The 19392-nt window shown below is 44.9% G+C and overlaps 1 protein-coding gene across 1 annotated transcript; it reads right to left on the bottom strand.

The window, feature by feature from the left end:
* Positions 1–240: 240 nt before the first annotated feature.
* arhgef5 (Rho guanine nucleotide exchange factor (GEF) 5) lies at positions 241–19392 on the bottom strand. Its single transcript, XM_080768111.1, has 15 exons — positions 18767–19392; positions 13425–16471; positions 11745–11790; positions 11191–11240; positions 9469–9872; positions 8093–8253; positions 7111–7263; positions 6380–6509; positions 6184–6258; positions 5956–6045; positions 5480–5622; positions 4955–5098; positions 4582–4652; positions 4240–4344; positions 241–1057 (listed from the first exon to the last, which is right to left on the bottom strand). Exons 2-15 carry the CDS (start codon positions 16447–16449, stop codon positions 915–917), a joined length of 4740 nt encoding a protein of 1579 aa, XP_080624237.1. The 5' UTR covers positions 16450–16471; positions 18767–19392; the 3' UTR covers positions 241–914.

The raw sequence follows: 19392 nt of genomic DNA, 5'->3' as shown, positions 1-19392 counted from the left end.
GACCACATGCATTTTCCTTTCAAAATAAAAGGAAATATTATAGGATGCACTGGCCACTATAGCAACTGTGTAGTGTGTACCACAGCACAGCCACAGGCTGTATGTTTCCCATCTTCCATTGCCCTTTGTAGGCTATGCCAGAGTTGTGTGTTTTGCATTGGCTTAGCAAAGTTAGCACAGATTCACTTACACATTAAACATTTCATATATACCTAAAATAAATTATTCAGGCTCACTTCGAATAGATCATGCATGTGTCTGTCCAAACACATGCTTTTATTTGATACATTTACCGTAAATCTCTTTAAACACTGTATGCATAATATTACAATAATTGTCTGTACATCTTGAAATTGCACAATCCAACTTTTGGGATGTTGTATAGTTTGTATGCCGTCTGTGTTCTTCTCAACATATAATCCACCAAAAAAAGTTCTATTCAATATACAAAAAATAAAACATTTAGCTAAAACGTATGTTTCTCACAAAAAAGCTAGCTTAAAACACATTTTCTCAGCCCAGTGACACATACACATGGTGTTAGGCTAGTTATATTATCTCAATACAATTTTCATAGATTGTCTCGGTCTGAACCTACTTTTCAGTCACAAGGCCCCAAACAAAAACAATTCAGGCACTATACGCTGTCCCTCAGCAACGGTTGCTGCCAGAATAAGGGCCAAGAATGACCAAACACTGCTACATGCAACCTTACAGTATTTAACTCGTGCTCTTTTCTAACATGGGAGAAGGGAATCCACATTCCCGGTATTCCATCATCCACGTACTGTCCAGAACTGCACCAGCTCGTATATAGCAGAGATCTCCGTTTCAGGTCTGATACGTTCAAATCGAAGGACGGCGCCCCGGGGTGCTTTAATCTCTGTAGTCTCAACTAGTCTGTATGTTCACATTCACACAGCAGCCGTGGCGGTTGTAAGTTTGAGGGCATCTGAGAGGTTGCGCTCTTGAACTATAGAGTTAGTTATGGTCTCCAGGTGAGACTCGGGCGTCCAGCCGCGGTGACGGTCAGACAGCCTGGTCCCCTCCACCCAACCTGGGGGAAAAAAAGAGAGACAGATTATTGTAACCCATTAAAACCAGGAAAGCATCCTCGTCATTTTGGATTTTAGCTATAGCATTGGTTGGCTATTCGAAAATAGCAGATATACATACAAGCTCATAGCGTGAATGTGTTGTGCAAATATTTGAATATATATATATTTTTAAAGTGAACATTTTTAACTCAGATTTTTGCTTATGGTGTTCTACTGTATGGAACAAAATATTTTGAGAAGCGGGTCATGACATGAAAAGGTTTGAGCACCACTGATATGGAAACATATGTTTTTCAAAAAACGTTTAAAGACTAGTATTTTAACAGAAAGCCACTTCTTTCCATGAGTTTTAAGTAGATTAATATTTTAGTGCATATGAGCGCCTCTACACTTCAGTGGCCATTGGATGTTTCATGTTTGGTGGTTGCTACTACAAGGGAATACATACATAGAAAAGCTCAAGATGTGGGGTAAGCACTCCCTCTAGAGGACAGTTTAAAATTAGGATTGTGTTAATATGGCAATTATTACATCGCCTATGAACTGGTGGTTCCTGAGGAATATAGACAGAACTTCAGGAAGTTTGCAAGATAAAAAGGCATGTTTGATTACATTTGCAAAGCTGATCATTAAGCACTGCAGGAGCTGGTTTTACTTGAAGAGTTTAAGTGCAATCAATGTGTACCTGAATGAATAGAAGATTACTTAATTGTCTATTAAAGCGAGGCGTGCATTTTAGCTGAGTTTGTTTGTCTGTGTTCAGTGCACCAAATAGTGAGAAAACGTATAACTCTAGTTCTGTTCACAATAATTCTCTGGGTGAAATACTGGGTGAAGAATTGTTTGTAATGGAAACATAAGGAAGTGCAGCAGTAGTTTTCTCATTCAGAGTACATAACATTAATGGAGCATTCTATTCAGGTTAAAAAGTACAGCAGATTAAAACCAGTAAGCACAGCTGCACTGTAGCGTATGAAGGGCGAATCTGTGAATATTATATGCAATGCAAAATATGGATATATACGCATGTTGCAAGTAACTGCTGGAACATTCAGGGGAGAAACCACTGATACTGCAAGTCACACACAAAGGCATCCTGCTCCACTACAACCATTTTCCCACAGAAGGGGTGAGAAGAGAACGTTTACGACCTCATGTGGCTTGGTGAGATACGAAACAGAATCCGTTGCCTTGTTTACACAGAGAGCGGTCATTTGTTGGTTATTTTGCTGGTCAGCAAATTTATAACTGGCCAAAGGTGACCAAAATGGTCGATCCAGGATATCTGGACCAGTCCTGGAAATCCCCTTGAATAACAAAAGACCCTGACCTCACACAATCGTAGTTATATAGAGGGGGTGTTAAAGGATGGAGTCATCCTAAAGCTGTCCCAGTGGACTGGGGAAACCAATTGACCAGGAGGTGACGCAAGTCCAACATGAAGATGAGAGGACACACACAGCCCCTAAATGTTAGTGGATTCCCACCCTTAGTGTCTGTCTGTCTCTATTTTACTCTCTCTCTCTTTCTCCGTCTCCTATTCTTTCTCTCCATCCATCTACAGGAATGAAAGAAGACCGAAGATTACTGCCTAAATAAATTTTTGATTTGATATAAATGTTAAGTTTACAATAAATAAATGTTTACCATTATAGCTTTTAAACCTACTACAGTATAATACTGCAGACTTTCAATTCCTGGAAAGTTAGCATGCTATAATAGAAGCCATTATTCTTGCGTCAATAAGAGGAAAGAAATACATTTAAAATCTCGTTTGAAGTGACCTGCCTTACCACTAGTGGATTTCTGAACTGTCCATAGCCCTCCTCTGAGACACAAACCATGTAGGATTTTTTAATTTACCATATTATAATGAACATTAGTGAGGACAAATTATATGAAGATAGGTTGAAATTGGGTGAAGTCATCCCTTAAGAGGTTGAAGTTAGTAGTTTTTGTGTTAAGACTTTCCCATTTGGATTTAAACCAAATTTAGTAACTGTTTTTAACATGTCAACTGTAGCTTCACTTTACGGTTTGTATCCAGTTTTATCTGACAAGAGTTCAAGCCATCAGCTTACCAGTTAAGCCCCTCAATCAGGCCTGTCAAACCCGAGTTTAGAACGTGAGCCTTTTTGCCATTTTTGGTGCTGAAGCGGAGAGAATTGTTTTTATAAGTTAATGCTCCTGGAGCCATCAGTGGTTCTGGGACCACCCTGGAGGGAGAGTTCACTCAGAGAGAACAGACTACTAAGCCCTTTGTCGGCTTGGTCTCACTTCTGCAACTCTAGGGGTCACTAAAACCCAACTCTGTGCTCTGCCTCTGCCCAACTCTGTGCCATCACGTCACTGAGACCTGCTTTCCCAATGGGAACCGGTTCAGTTCTTTTTGGTTTTTAGTACATGAGCCAGAGCTCCAAAATTGGTGGGCAAACTATACCCTATATTAAATTGTTTATAGGATCAATAAAGTAAATTAATACATGATAACCCTTCCACAGTAGTAGCTTTTTCATATTTTCTATTATCTTGCACATTTTCCTACATAATGCCTCATTTGCATATTTAAAAATGTAAAATGTGTAATACAATAAATCATTGTCTTCGTGTAAGTACTCAATTGGAGAAGTTCCATGGTGATAACAATCTAATATAGGTATGGTTTTGCACACTCAATTCATAATTAACGTTTCAATTTTGGAACTCTGGCTCATGGACTAAAAACCAAAAAGAACTGAACCGGTTCCCATTGGGAACCAACTGGTGGAAAAGGGGCCAGAGAGGCATCTGGGACCCCAGACATTAGACAAGGATTGAAGCTGAATACATCGCTGTCAAACTGCCTCCTCTAGTGGCAAAGTACTGTATCTACTCAGTCAGTGGTTCTTATTCCTTACTAAGAGGGAGGTCTCCAAAAACAAGGGGGGGCCATTTGCATGTTGGTGGCCCAGGGGCCCTTTATCTCTAGATCCGCCTATGATCAAGGCCCACCAAAATACATTAGTCGACTAAATCAGCCATAGATTTAGTCGACTAAACTCGCATGACACTTAGTCGACTAAAACTAGACTAACACTAAGACATTCCAGATGACTAAAATGACTAAAACTAAATGAAGTTTCAGTCCAAAACTATGACTAAACTAAAATATAAATTTGCTGCCAAAAACAACACTGCTTACCATCACTGCTCTGTTGGTGCACCAGTATGATATCAGCCTTCTCTAAGGACAGCTCATCTGGTTGCTGTGCAACGAAGCCTCGGATGCATTGCATTTGCGTGAAATCTGGGAGGACAAGAAGAGAGAGAACAGGTCAGATCAATAGGTGACACTCCAATTCTTACTTTGGCCACATTCCCCACTGCACATTCATGCAATAGTGGGTCGGGATACCAATTTCATTCAAATTGGAAATTATACAGGATAAAGTGAAATGGGAACAAATGAAATTAAAACTTGAAAAATATAAAACTGAAGCCGAGTGAGTATAAATTAAGCTTAAGGTGGGATGTGCGCTCTCACCTTGTGCAGCAGAAAAATCGATTTCGGGATGCGGCCGCGACACAGCCGATATCCAGCGTAGCTTATCGCTCCTGAAAACAGAAAGGAAGTTCACATAAGACTTTCCACCGTCCATAAATCCTGTGTTGGGACATTTACTGTGATGAACACGCCCTCTGGAATTATGGTTCTCAACCGCCAGTCCTGTGGACCCAGAGTTGCTTTTATTCTGTTTATTTTATATTTTACTTTAGACTTGTGACACCAGCTGAATGCATTGGTACAGTAAGTCGTGGTAAAGTATGAAACTGGCATGGGTCTGTGTTCATAGGACCGTAGATGAGAGCCACAAGTTCAAAGGTCAATCATCATCACTCTCTCTTTGTTCTCTTACAGTGTGTCTGTCCTGAGCAGCAGGGCTTTGTTTGAGAGATGGAGACGGAACAGATTCTTCTGTAGGGAGTGGAGCTTGACGCGACAGTTCTCAGCACGCAGGTCTGATACCGGAGAGTGGTCTATCACTGTGAACCTGCCCCCTCTGGATCAAAAAGGAGATAAAGTCAAATCAAATATATCTAGATAGTGCTTTGTTTTCTTTTTACTTTACAAGGGATGTCTAGTATTCCCCTTTTATGTTGGATTTATTAACAGCATATTTGGCAGTATTGCAAGGTTCTTGTAAACAAGAGATAGGACAACTACATTTAGTGTTCATGAGTGAGCATGTTCAGAGAGAGGGGCATAGAGCAAGGGAGAACTTCAGTGAGAGATGGGGAAGGTATTGTTAACAGCGTAGAGGATATAATATTAAGATAACAAAGAGGAAGGCAGAGAAACATTCACTGAGAATTAGCAAGCAGTTCAGTGCCCAACATGAAATTATTTGTTTTCAAATGAGCAGTGAGCAGCAGAGACTCACTCTTTGTGCAGCGAGAGCAGCAGGTAGTCATTGAAAAGGTGCAAGTAGACGGTTCTCTCAGTCTCCTTTAGGGAGAAGTCCATTAACTCTGTCACTGGACCCTTTCTCACCATCCTCCGAGACTGACTCACCAGGGGGAGAGTCTGAAGTATACACACACACGCGCACACACACACACACACACACACACACACACACACACACACACACACATGACACAATACAGTTAGGAATTTAGCTGACAGAGGCATTTGCCTATATTGCAGAGTAACTTCTAGTCACTAGTCAGTCGCAAGTGTGACCACAGAGTAAAGTAAGCAAGGTAGAGTCTAATTAAGCGAGTTAGATGTGAGCAATGGCATGTAGAAAATGCAACCAGGTTGTTATAGATTTGGATAGACTTGTGTTCTTTTGTTGATCCGTGACATCACCCCCCAAGAGGGACTATTGAGGTATATTGAGTCCTTAGTACTTACCCGGCATTCAAAGTCGACCTTGGCACTGAGGGAGACCAGGGACTCTATACTCTCCATCTGCGTGATGCTGTCATTGCTCTCCTGGATCAGCTGAGGAACAGGGGAAGAGAACCACAGGGAGAGAAGTAGAGACAAAAGGGAACAAGAGAAGAAATGTGAGATAGGGTTACGGGGAAGTGACGTAAAACATCATGGCAGAAGAGAGAAGGAGACGGTCAAACAGTATACCTTCTCTAGCATCCTCAACGCTTTGATGGCCTGCACCACCTCCTCAGTGCCAGGCGCCGTTCTCTTCACGATGTTCTGGACAGAAAGAAACGGTGTGGAAGTAAGATAAACGCAAGCAGGGAAAATGGCACACTAGAAGATTCAGGACGTTATCATCAAGTACACTACACACACAAATACAGTAATACACACACACCTGGACCAGTAGTTTAATGCGTGTAATCCTCTGGAAGGGGAGGATAAGGAAGGAGCGCAGAGGAAGCCTCTGACAAACGGGACTCCTCTCTAACTTCTCCACAACCAGCTTGAACCTCGGATTCTCATTCCTGAGAGGCAAGAATACAAAGGAGTGAGTGTGTGTGTGTGTGTGTGTGTGTGTGTGTGTGTGTGTGCGTGCGTGCGCGCGTGAGAGAGAAAGAGACAAAAATATTTGTACAGCGGTATACAAACAAGTATTTGCTGGATAAAATCCCACCAGAAAAGGTTTCCTTATACGTCTACTCTATGCTGTCTAATAATACATACAGTATATGGAGTAGTCGAGCACATCCAAATACCGTGCAAGGCAAGTGCTCTGCTGGATCAACAGAAGACATGAAAGAAGATCTGCACACTCTATAGCTCCCTTAAGTGAAATCTACTGGCACATCCACAAGTGACTCAGTACGAAGAAGAACATTAGCTTCAAACGTCAGTTTTGGATGTGCCAATAAAATGCACTCAAAGCCTGATTTATTCTTATTTGTGCGTGTGTGTGTGTGGGTGTATGTGGGGCACATCAAAAGTAACAAGCTCACAACATGGCACAGTGCAATGTCCGACTGCCAGTGCCTATCAGTAAAGGAAGATGAATAGAATGTACATACTGCCAGTCACTATAAAAGGAAGATAATAAAATGTAGGAAGAACAATACAAAGTTGACTCACATGAGTCTCTGGTAGGTGGCGTCCTGATACGACTGGTTGGTGAGGTAGGGCACGTAAACCGTTCTGAAGCGCTTACAGTGGCGAGCGATGATGTCACACACAGAAAAGTGCATCATGTCCGACTCCACCCTCTCCTCCAGCTTTGACAGAAAACTGAAATGAAACGGTCAGGAGAAGCGTGTCAAACATCCGCCCAACCATATATCCATCCAAGTACAGTATATGAGTTACTCATGCAGAAATTATACTGGTGAGGCACAGGTAAGGTAGTACATGTGATATGTAACACATGCCGAGTCGTCAAACGTGCACATACAGTATGTGACCAGATTTGACTGAGAGCCTGCCATCGCGTAAATTCCAGAGGAGAAAATCTTTTTTTTTCTTTCTTTTTTTTAAATGAGTTAATAGCACAGGCAGACTCTTCACATACTAGAGCATGTCTGAAATCGACATGTAAATATGAAATAAATGCTTAAACATGTAGCTAGGTGTAATGTTAGAGACCACAGAAGTGAACCTTTCAAGCCTGTTTTCTCAACTCGCTGTTTTCTGCAAGACATTACTCTATAAGCCATATCTCCAAAACTGGTGGGTCAAACTGAACAACCAATATGTCAATTTGAAGCTATGCTTTCATATGACATGAAGAAAAACGAAAAGTCAAAAAAATCCAATGGCAGTGCTTCAGTCAAATTTGGTTACTCAATTTTAGTTTTAGCAAAGACATGGCTGTACTAGATGGTGCAATCTAAACATAGCAGATTCCCTGATGAAGGCTTAACCGCCGAAACGTTGGAAGTTGTCTAACCTGCTGTCCGAATAAATTTTGGTACTCTGGCTATTGGTGTGTGCGGCCACCTTCTTGTTCATTCAAGATCTCCTCCTGTATAGTTTTCTCCCGTGCGTCGGCACCGCCACAAGGACTTTGGTGTGCGTAGAGCCTCTTTTTACGCAATCTAAACATATACATTATTCAGACCTGTGGCTGATGGCGCGGACGTCAGCCAGACGAGAGAACAGCCAGTTCCTGTCCTGAGTGGCCAACAGCGACCCCAGCTGTTTGGACTTGACAAAGTTATCCACCACGATGTCCAGACTCCTGCAGTAGGATGCCTCCGATGTCACCACCTCAAATCTCACCTGGCAGGAAGGAAAGAAAGAAGGAAAAGGAAGGATGGAAAATAATAAATAAAATAACGTTAAACAAGCTTTTTAGGTAAATATATCACCCATATTATGGAGAAAGATCAACTAATTGATCTGGAAAAAGCTTTACAATGGTTCATTCATTCATACATTGGGAGGTGAAGCGGCGAACAGTCAACGCCAGCGTCCTCACTTCCCACATTCACACACCAATGGTGGCGAGCCCCAGACCGACGACTCATTGGAGGCAATGTAGGGTTCAGCGTCTTGCCCAAGGACACTTCGACATGTGGACAGGAGGAGCCAGGATTCGAACCGCCGACCCAGGGATCATTGGATGACCTGCTCTATCACCTGAGCCACAGTAATGCTGAACTGGTAATCCAACCTCATTCTATGCTTGTGCTTATTGTATGTGAACAGGGCAGGAGTGTCGGCTACATTCCTAAAATGTCAGGGTCTAATTACTAACAAGACAGAAAAGGACCTCTCCTTCTCTGGAATCCAATCATACAAGAAAATGAAACTCCAAAGACAACTGGGAAACGGTTCATAAACCAACAACATACTGTGTCATTGAGAGGTGAACGATGACTAAGAACTTCTCTAGAAGCACTTGGCCGTCAGTGGGGGACTTTGAAGTGATGACTAGATATAGTTTGCTGTGAACCGAAGGGATTTTGGGATTTTCCAAATCGAACTAAACTTCCACGGAATGACCTGTAGCATGACCTGTAGCAAAAAACAAGCTATACCTTCAAGCTATACCTTCAGTCGGACACATTTCACTTGAAATGTGGCAACAGTCATTTCTGGCAAGTGGTGCGTCACCTTCCGTCATTTATATACCAGTACTGCCTAATTACAGCTGTACAATTATAGCCATAAATGATGATTAATATGCAATTAATCAGTCCCAGTGATTTGGGTAACAACAATGAGTCATCAACCCTTTTCTAACTGCAGAAGATTCATTGTGACAATCAAATTGTGTCAATAAAAAATATTATATCATTATTAGTACTTTTTGTGGTTCGCTTATTTCCCTCAAACATGTCATTTCTAGGACCAAAGCAATTACTAGGCACCCGTACATTTTAGGCTTAATTCATGCTTTAAAAAATGTAGGCTTGATTCATACTATTCAGCACACAAAACTGATGCACAACAACCGCTTCTTCTCCTGCAGTAAGTGGCTCTGGAGGTTACCTCCTGCAGCCGTCTCTGGTCCTCCGTGAACTCGCCCAGCTCGGTGCTGTTCCTGACCCCGGGCAGGTCCTGCCACAGCGTCTGGGTGTTGGCGGCGAGGGAGAGGCGGGGCGAGGATGCCCTGCGCCCGTACGGCGCCGGCAGCTCCGGGAGTGGCAGACTCTTGATGCTGGCGGTGGAGAGGGAGTGCGGGTGGGGGACGGGCGGTAAGGGAGGCAGGGGCCTGCAGGCGGGAGGGGGCGACGAGGAGGTCGGGGACGACGAGGAGGAGGTCGGGGACGACGGTGCAGACGACGACAAGGACGACGGCGGGGCGGGGATGGAGACGGTGTCGGAGTGAGCCTGCCGCAGGATCTCGATGTTCTGCGCCGCCTCGCTGTACTGTTGGTAGAGCTGGGCTGCATCTGAGAGGAAGAGGGAAGGAAGGAAGGAAGGAAGGAGGAAGGAAGGGTGAGAGAAAGAGGATGAGTGGGAGTAAATGGAGGGAGAGAGAGAGAGAGAGAGGGTAAGAGATTTTGAGTCGAGAGGGTTATGTTTGTGTTCCACATTCCCTTTACACGTACTTGTCGGAATGCAAGGTCTTCAGCAGCAGCTGTTTTTTTCCCCCCGCCAGTTAAGAGATATGAATAAACCTGCAGAAACCTGTCTGAAGCCCTGGAGCGCATATGTACATAGACGCACACGCACAAAGCACAGACTAACAAATCTCACAGGGTCTGTCCAATTTCACGCAATATCCCAGTGACTCATTGGGCCAGAGAGCTGCTGCCATTTTAGGTCGTTTTAAAAATACAAGATTGTAGAAGGAGCCGTTTCCTGCCTGTATCTATCTCCCTTCAACAATCAAAGTATCACGTAAACAACTAGTGAGCCAGTGGCCGCACACAGATGAATCACACACAGCGATACAAGGAAAATGCTCTTTAATCACCATTAATCCCCAACCACAGCGAGTCAAAACCAGATAGCCAGATTAGATCTGTAAACATGTCACTGTCCCAGGCTATTATGTTGACCAGTCATAAATGTTGTATCTGGTTTTTAAAGGGATTATCCTCAAATGACATGATTCATATTCACCACATGTGTAGACCACAAATGTTAAAGGTTAAATTAAATGTGAACTGTCAAGTTATGACTTTATACGGAAATAAATCAATGAATTGACATTTCAGAAGAACATGTAAATCATGCATGAAGTGAGACAGAACTGTCATATACATCTAAAGATTGTTTATAATCAGCATAAAAATATGTCCCAGTGCCAGGTCATAGGCGACAGTGATCTAGACCAGAGTACAGTAGCAGCCTAAAAGGCCATGTCCTGACTGAGTCCATATACTGAATGGGAATACTCAGACGCACATTGGGGAAGTGGTCATTTAATAATTCCCCATGTGTGCTGCGGTCCCCGTCAATCCTCCACTGTTGGCCTGGGTAGGATGCAGACAACCACACGACTACCCTGAAACAGACAGGGTTGCTAACCACTACTTATCACTGCAGCAACCAGCTGTCAGGAAACAAACCCAGGACTCTGTGGAAGTGTAGAAGTGTTCTACCTCCATGCCACACAGATATACGCTGTCCATATGCAATGCCCTTAATACCCAGTACCACTTGTCAATTTTACATTTATTATCCATAGTGGCAAGCAGTATATGATTCTGTTTCTGTTACTTGAAGTACAATTCTAACAGTGGAAATAATAGATATACTCACTGAAAAACTTGGAGTTTCTTTTTCTTCTTCCAATGTTATCCAAAACATTCCTGCAGTGATGAAGATTGACAAAGACACAAAGTCTGAGAATTGTCCTCGAATTGCACCTTTCTAAACTATATTTTACTGTATATATGGAACATAAGCTTTACCTAACTTTGCTACTACAGTGAAAACATGCACATGTTACATATGTTACTCTTTTATTTTTTACTCGTTGTTTGCTCTTTCTTGCACTCTTTATTCTATCTCTTTGCTTGCTGTGATTGTTATGTTATCTATGCTTCTACATTATCTGAAGGAAGACAAACTAAAATATGTTTTACTCTTATGTACCTGTACACAAGATGTAACAATAAAGTACAACCTTGAACCTTTAACCTGATGTTGACAAGTTATGACAAGTGTGAGTATAATCAACCTATAAACAGTACAACAGTGTTTCTGACACACTGTTCTGTTCTTTGAGAAAGCCACAACAAAAACACAGAATAAGCATGTATCAGAAACAATAATGCAATAAGCAAGTATCAGAAACGGGTTACTGGACTCACCTCAGATCCACCTCTCCCCAGCTGTCACTTCTACAATCCTCCCCATCTGTAAGAACAACATATCTGTAATATCGGCTGACAACGTAAGTATTCATCCATTCTTCACACAGCAGCATGGTTCGGTCAAACGCGCCCATCTCTGGTATGGCCGTACTATACCAATGATGTGCAAGAAACTAAAGAATGAACGACTGCTTGCAGAATAAAGTCAAAACTAAATAAATGTGGCAATATGAAGAAATGTAATAGATAGCTAAATAAATAAATAAATAAATGAAATGTATTAATAATTAAATTAAATACATTAGTAAATAAATAAAGCAAGCAAATCGAAACAAAACTATACTACTCAGTTTAGCGACCGAGCGTCTGTCTGTCATTAATGTGTTCTGGCTGCCAGACAGGATGTGAGAGACCTGTTATAGACTCAGGTTAGAGGGATTTTCTTGCTATCTGATCTCCACCCATCATCCACTACCCGTCACTGACACACTGCAGAAGCACACTCCCACTTCCAAGAAACACGCTTGTTTAGAGGAAAGCTGTAAAGTCAAGAGTATGATGAAATTATCCCTATATCATGAGGAAACATAATAGGCTGCAAGACAGGACAGGAGCCAAAAGACACCTTGTTGTTTCATAAGGCCAAATTTGAAAAGGATACATACTATAGGAGGCCACACAAATGAAGAGTTTTTGGGGTTTTAGTAGAGTGCACATTCTGCACAAGATATCAACAAATCAGTCATTTCCTCTCTGTGGCAGCCTATTTGTTATTGTTGATCCAGTTAGGTGATTGGAAATGATTTGTTAAAAAATTATTAGTGGCTTTGAGGCGATTATCAAAGCTGTGAGTTGATTATTTGGTCAAAACGGATTAGTGGACCAGTTTGGAGAAGCCAACCACCTGATTGTGTCCACCATTTTTGCTTCTTGCTTTACCTGGTGCTGTGAATATTCGGGTTCTGCGATCGCCTGCAAGACCTTCCTCTTCTTCAGCCTCGTTTAAGGACTCTCGTTTTCGTCTCTCTGTGGTTTTGCGGATCCCCCTTCTCCGAAAGCGTGCCTCAGGGCCCAAATCTCGGAAACTGAAGCTGCTCTTCACCAACACTGCCTTCCCCTCTGCCGCCACCTCCCCACCCTCTGCGCTCTCCCCTTTCACCACCTCCTCCTCCTCCTCCTCCTCTCCCTGGCTCCTCATTCCCAACTCCTCACCAGAACCACTCTCAAATACCTCCTCATCCCCCTCCTCTTCCTCAGTGTCCCCTATTCTCTCCTCGGCTCCCCCCTGACCTCCGACTGCTATGCCTGAACCAGGAAGCGCGACCTCATTGTCATAGCTGAGACTGGGGCAGCTGCTGGGTTTGTACAGGGTGTTACTCACGGAGAGATACATCTCCACCTCTCTCGCTCTGTTCTCCTCTTCCTCAGCCCCCTCTGATCCCCGTTTCCTCTCTTCAATGATCTCCTCAGCCTTCCCCCCGTCCTGAATACTATCCTGCATCTCTCCCACTGCTGCCTTCTCTACATGCAGCTGTCTACTAGATGGCTCTGTGGTCGTGTCCGTGGGAGTGCTTTGCGCATCCTCCAGCCCTGTGTCTAACAGTGTGTCAGTGTGTGTGTCATCATGCATGTCTGTGACCTGGTTAGAATGCATGTCTGTTTGGCTCTGCCCCGTACCTCTCAGTTCCTCCATCTCCTGTGGCTCGGCCTCCCCCTCGCCCTCCGAGACGTCAGTCCCAGAGTTCTGATTGCCTGCTTTCTGCTTCTGCACCATGGCGTAGATGGGCACCTCTCCGGCCCCTTCCCCGACCATCTCCTCTTCCTCCTCCTCTTCCTCCTGCTTTTCTTGCTGTTGCTCTCCCTCTGGCATTTCGTCAGGCTGATTGACCTCCTGGCCTTCCTGTGACCTCAGCTGGGGGTCATCGATGGCGTGATCCTCAGAGCGGCCCAAGATCTCGCATATAACGTTTTTGGCCCACTTGAGGTGGGGGGCCTGGGAGTGACGCTTGGCCTCCTCTTCCAGGCTCCACGCTCCGCTCATGCGGATGCGGATGGCCACCGCCTCCTCTTCTGCGCGCACAATTATGTGTCCGTTTTCATGGGAGGGAGCTGAAATGGGTGCAGAATCCCCCTGGTAGCCAACCGCGCCGTAGGGATCGATGGGGCTTGCCATGCGTTCCTTCTCTTTTTCCTTCTGCTCCGTAAGCAATGTCCCTCTCTCTCTCCACGCCGCAAGGAGCTTTTCAGTCTCTGAGTTTTTCCTTATTGGACCTATCTCGGCATACGGGTGCTCCGCCTTGCCCTTGGCTCCACCACCGGCCTCAGAGTCATTTGGCTCTGTCGTGTACCTGATCTCTCTGGAAGTATCGTCCAGCACACTGTGATTGTCCCCTTCTCCCTCAGCCTCACACTCTCTGTCTTCGTTGACGTTGATGACAGGACATTTGTCACTTCTGCTAGGAATAGGAGGCGAGTCACTGTGTCGTTGGAGCGTGATGTTGTCACCACACACACTACTTCCTGAATGTGACTGCCTGGTGTCCACAGTCAAGTCGGGTGACTTACTGGGCCTATCAGAGTGAGGCAGGGTTTGCCCGATGACACAAAAGACAAAGGTGGGTTTTTTCTCTGTCACCTGTCTGTTCCCTTCTCTACCATCTCCCTCTTCTTGGACCCTATCCTCACTCTCCTCTCTCCATCCTTCCTGGACGTCCCTCTCCGCCCCATGCCCCTTATGGCTAGCCTCGCCTTCCCAGGATTCCCTGGAGTCCCTGTACAAGCGCTCGTCCTCCTCATCCCCGCCGCTGGAGGCAGTGACAAAACCGTCCTCCCCCGACGGCATTTTATCCCTCTCCCCATCAGTCCCACTCCATCCTTCGCTACCTGAGGACTCGCTACTGTCGCAACTCCCCCCCTCGTCCCCCAGTTGCCTTCCTTCAGCCCGTCCTCTGTCTTCCCCTGCCCAGGCCTCTCTCACCTCCTCTCCATCTACGCTCACACCCTCCTCCTCCTCCTTCTCCTCCCTCCCTGGCTGCTCTAAGTATGTAACTCTGGTCGCTCTCGGGTCAGAGCACCTTTCCTCTAGTTCCCCTTTCTCTCTGTGCGTCTCCCTTCCACTCCCTGTGCCCGACTCTGTTCTCTCCTCTCCTACTTCATCCTCTAAAGAGGAGCCTTGACTGTACTTTCCTCTCCCTGGCTCCAGCCACATCTTCCTCGGCCTTGCCCGCTCTTCCCCTCGTTCCCTGTCGGGTCTCTCCTCTCTCCGTCGCTCCACGCGGTCTCTCTCTGTGCCTCCTCCCACCCCCCTTCCAGCACCGGCACTCTTGCTCTCTGCCATGCTCTCTTTACTGGTCTCCCTGTCCTCCTCCCTTGCCCTATGCCGCTGCCTGTCGCTTTCCACATCGCTGCTCCACTCCCCACTGCTCTGGCCTTGCGGCGGGTCCCTCCCATGGCTACCCCTGCCGGCCGCCTCGTCCCTCCTAGGATCTGCCTCTCTCTCAGTCCTCTTATTGCGCCTCCTCTTCTCCTCCGCCTCCCTGTCTCTATACGGCTCTCTTTCCCTCTGCCTGTCGTTGCTCGTAGCCCCTTCGCCATCCCGCCGTCTCTCACCCTCCCTCTCTTTTCTCCTATCCCTATCCCTATCCCTGCCCTCCTCCTGCCTCACGTGTCTCCCTGTGTCTCTCCGTCTATCGTCCTCCCTGTGCCGCTGTCCGTCTCTGTCTCTCGCCACTCTCCCCTTGTCATCTCCCTCGCTCTTGCTGTGCCTCGCCTTCTGCTCGTTGCTCTCCGCCCTCTCCCTCTGAGTCTTCTTGCTCATCTCCTCATCGCTGTCTCCTTCACTCCTGGTGCCCCGCTTTCCTGCCATCCTCTCTACCCTTTCTTGGCCCTCGTAGTCCAAATAGAGGTCCCTCTCTGGTCTTCTGCGTGGCGAGGCCCCACGAGGGCCCTGCCTCTCTCCAATGTTGGGTTTCAGTCTATCCCTCTCTCTGTTACATGGGTCGTTGACCTCCGGGTCTCTCTCTCTCCTCCTTTCCCGGGAGCCGCGATCAGTTTCCCTCGGTCTGTCCCTCTTCCCCCTCACTGTCCTGTCTTCTATTCTATTATCCCGGTCTCTCTCCTTGTGCCTCTCTCGATCTCCCTGCCTCTCGCTCCTCACTAATCTCTCCCTTTCTCTTTCCAAATCCTCGGTGGCTGTTCTTGGTTGCCGTTCCATCTGCCTCCTGTCACCTCTGACTGCGTCTTTCTCGCCAAACTGGTCTCTCCTCCTGTCCCTCTGGCCATCATCCTTTCTCATTCGGGGAAATGTGTCCCCTTTGTTCCGTGCCCTCTCCGCCTCTCTGTCGAGGACCCTTGTCTCAAAGTGCGAAACAGGCCTTCCATTGGGCCGTGCCTCTGCCTCTTGTCTCCCCTCTCGGTCTCTCCGGTCTCTCTCCCCATGTCTTGCTCTGGGTGTGGGAGTCCCCTCTTTCTCAGAAGAGTCCATGTCTTTCCTTTTGCTTCTTGCCTTGTCTTGCTTTAGCCTCTCCATTTCTCTTTCCCTCCATTCCTCCTCTCTGGTCCTCTCTCGCTCCGTGGGGGCAGCAGCTCCCGGTCTAGGGCTGGGATCCCGGGATTTCCGTCCAGCAGCCTTGTGGCTACGGTCGCTGGAGATGTGAGCAGATAGCGTGTCGAACAGAGCCCAGCTGTGCTTTTTGGTACCCATTATTACGTCATTTTTTGAGAAGCTGAAAGACAGGGATTCAGAAGAGTCAATAGAGAAATAGTCTCAAATGTATAATATGTAATTTGTTTTAGGATTTTTTAAATTAGGTCAGTGTATAGCCCCTCTCGGAACCCCCTGGGTCAGCCCAATCCGAACCGAACCGGGCTGACCCGTAGGGTCCCTGGTCATGATAAGATTTTCCAATGCGATTGTTGGAACGCGGATATAAAAAACTCAACCTTTCTTCGATCTGCTCGCTATTACCGCGCTTTGTATTGTGTTTGATTACGGATGTGCGAACTATAAGTACCTTACATACCTCTGATAAAATCTCCTGTGTCGCGGAAGCCGTTAAGTATTTTTAATCCATGTTTGATTAAAAATGTCGCTTTGACAGATGTGGCCAGTCGCCGGCCACTCTAGCTCATATGTTCTGGCATTGCACAAAACTAAGATCATATTGGCAAAATATATTTAAATCACTGTCAGACATTGTTGAAAAACCTTTTGACCCGGATCCACTAACAGCAATTATGGGAGTCACAGGGCCCGGGGTCAAACTGTCTACTTTCCAATATAACATGGTAAAATATGTGACTCTACTGGCTCGCAGACTGATACTGTTGAATTGGAAACAAGCACATGTTCCAACTCACACTTCACTTATGAAGGATGTTATGCATTACTTACAATTGGAAAAGATTAAATTTGAATTGAGAGGGAGTGAAGATAGGTTCTACCAGACATGGCAACCCTTCATTGAATATTTTAATAGGTGCACGCTAACCCCTCCTACACAATAGATAGCACAATAGAAAATTGGAAAGAAAGAAAAGGAACTGAAAGAAAAGGAACTGAGTGTTTTTTCTTTATTTTATTTTTTATTATTTAAAAAAGAATGTCTAATTTACTTAATTCACAACATGTTGGTAGTTTGAGAGCAAGAGTGTCTGTCCTGTTGTCTGTTTTGTTTGTCTGTTCACACTTGTCATTGTTTAACTGTTTTTCTTTGTTTTACACTTATGTCTTTTTTTATTATACTGTATGTGGAACATTTACATTGCCTGTTATTTTTTTCATTTTTATTTAACTGAATTACTTATTATCATTGTCTAAATCTGAAATTGTCTTTCAAAAATGCCTAATAAAAACAGTATTAAAAAAAAAAAAATGTCGCTTTGATTTCTTCTTGTTTATTTACCGTTTATTGTACCGCCTCCCGATGTGCGGTTGGCTTTGCGGGCTACGTCCCTACCTTTGATCTGCTCCGTCATAGCTGTAGCACCACTAGCTAGCCAGATAGGCGGTACAATGAGGTGTCAATAAACAAGGTAGGAAGAAGCGACATTTTTAATCAATCATGGATTAAAAATACGGCTTCCGCGACACAGGAGATGTGTCGGTATGGTATGTAAGGTACTTATAGTTCGCACATTCGTAAGTCAATACATGAATAACCATGGTAAAAGCGCGCAGAAGTCCGTCTCATGGCGTGTTTACATTGTATTTGTTTGTGCGTAACTGGCGACAGCCCCACGTGAAGCAGGACCCAATGCAGTAAAGTCATAAAAGTGTCAGAAACTTTACTACATTCGGGTTCTGCTTGCGGGGCTAGTCAGTGTAGAGAGATAGGAAATGGTCTGGCTGAGTCACCATTTTTCAGATTATTCTTGAAATAAGGAATCACTGGCATTGTCAATAATAAATCACTGGCCGAAAGGAAGCTGGAAAATCTAACCAAGAGGTTTTAGTTTGGGTTAATTTAGCTTAGCCTTTTTGGCCCTCTCATATGCAGTGGGCTTATCTGATTGCTTCTCCAAAGAACTCTGTCAAAGAACTGACTTGACTGCTACAACTGGAAAGTCCACGTATTTCAGTTTCAAAATAGCTATGTATGGGACACATATGGGATATATCGTAATGGATGTTTTGTAGTATTATAAACATCCTGTTTCTTTAATATTGGAAAGCTTTTCGTGAACACACACTGTGTGTCCCACTGTCCCTTTGTATAGGCTTGTGCCCTGCTGGAGTTCACAGTCCACAGACAGAGCAAACATTCAAAACATTAAAATACAGCAATCTATAAGACTGCATCGCATAGTTCTTAGGTCGAACAGCATACCAAATGCAGAGTAGACTCAGAGAGCCAGAGCTCATGACACACACTTAAGGCATGTTACATGTAAACCACAATAACAAAAAGAAAAAAAGAAAATCAATCTGTGTTCAAAGTCGACAACAAGAGCCTAGAACAGTGTGACTTGGAAATACACCCAACAGTAAAGAAGTAAACAAGTAAACCTGAGAGACTCACCTGAATAGAAGAATCTTGGAGAGGTCTAGTCCCCCCTCCCCTCCCTCCCTCCTGTTGGACTCAAAGGTGGAAGCATGAAATTGCACAACTCACAAGCATTCCTTCACCGAATTCAGTCTTAGAATTCAGTCTCAGACAAAAAACAAAACAAATCAAAATAAAATGTTGATCCTCAATCATGTAATCCTGGTGCTCTGTCTCTCTCGTGTTCGATAGCTTTAACCTCAAATGTGTCACCCTGGAAAAGCCTAATGTTTATGCCTTAGCACTCATTGCTTTTACTTCTCTCTGTCTAGCTCTCTCTCTCTCTCTCTCTCTCTCTCTCTGGCTCCCCCCGCCCACCTCCCCTCCTTCTCTCCTCGAATTCCCAAACAAGTTCCAACAGATTGACACTTATCTTCCCCCTCCTCTCTGCTTCTCTCTCTGTCTTCTTCCCTGCAGCCTACCAGACCCAGTTTACAGAACAGGGCAAACTGCCACAAATCAAGTCAAAAGGCCGGCCAAGTAGGACCACAAATCACTGTCCTTTCCACACCCCTAACGCCAACGTGATCACTTCTTGCATTTGACCTACTCACTCAGCAAAAACACAGACAAGTCTCTCTTTTCTCTCCTGCACCATTCTT

This window comes from Protomyctophum bolini, assembly GCF_963924005.1.
Source record: "Protomyctophum bolini genome assembly, chromosome: 7".
Classification (NCBI taxonomy): domain Eukaryota; kingdom Metazoa; phylum Chordata; class Actinopteri; order Myctophiformes; family Myctophidae; genus Protomyctophum; species Protomyctophum bolini.
Note: the sequence above shows the minus strand (reverse complement) of the source record. Positions and strands in the feature narration are given on the sequence as shown.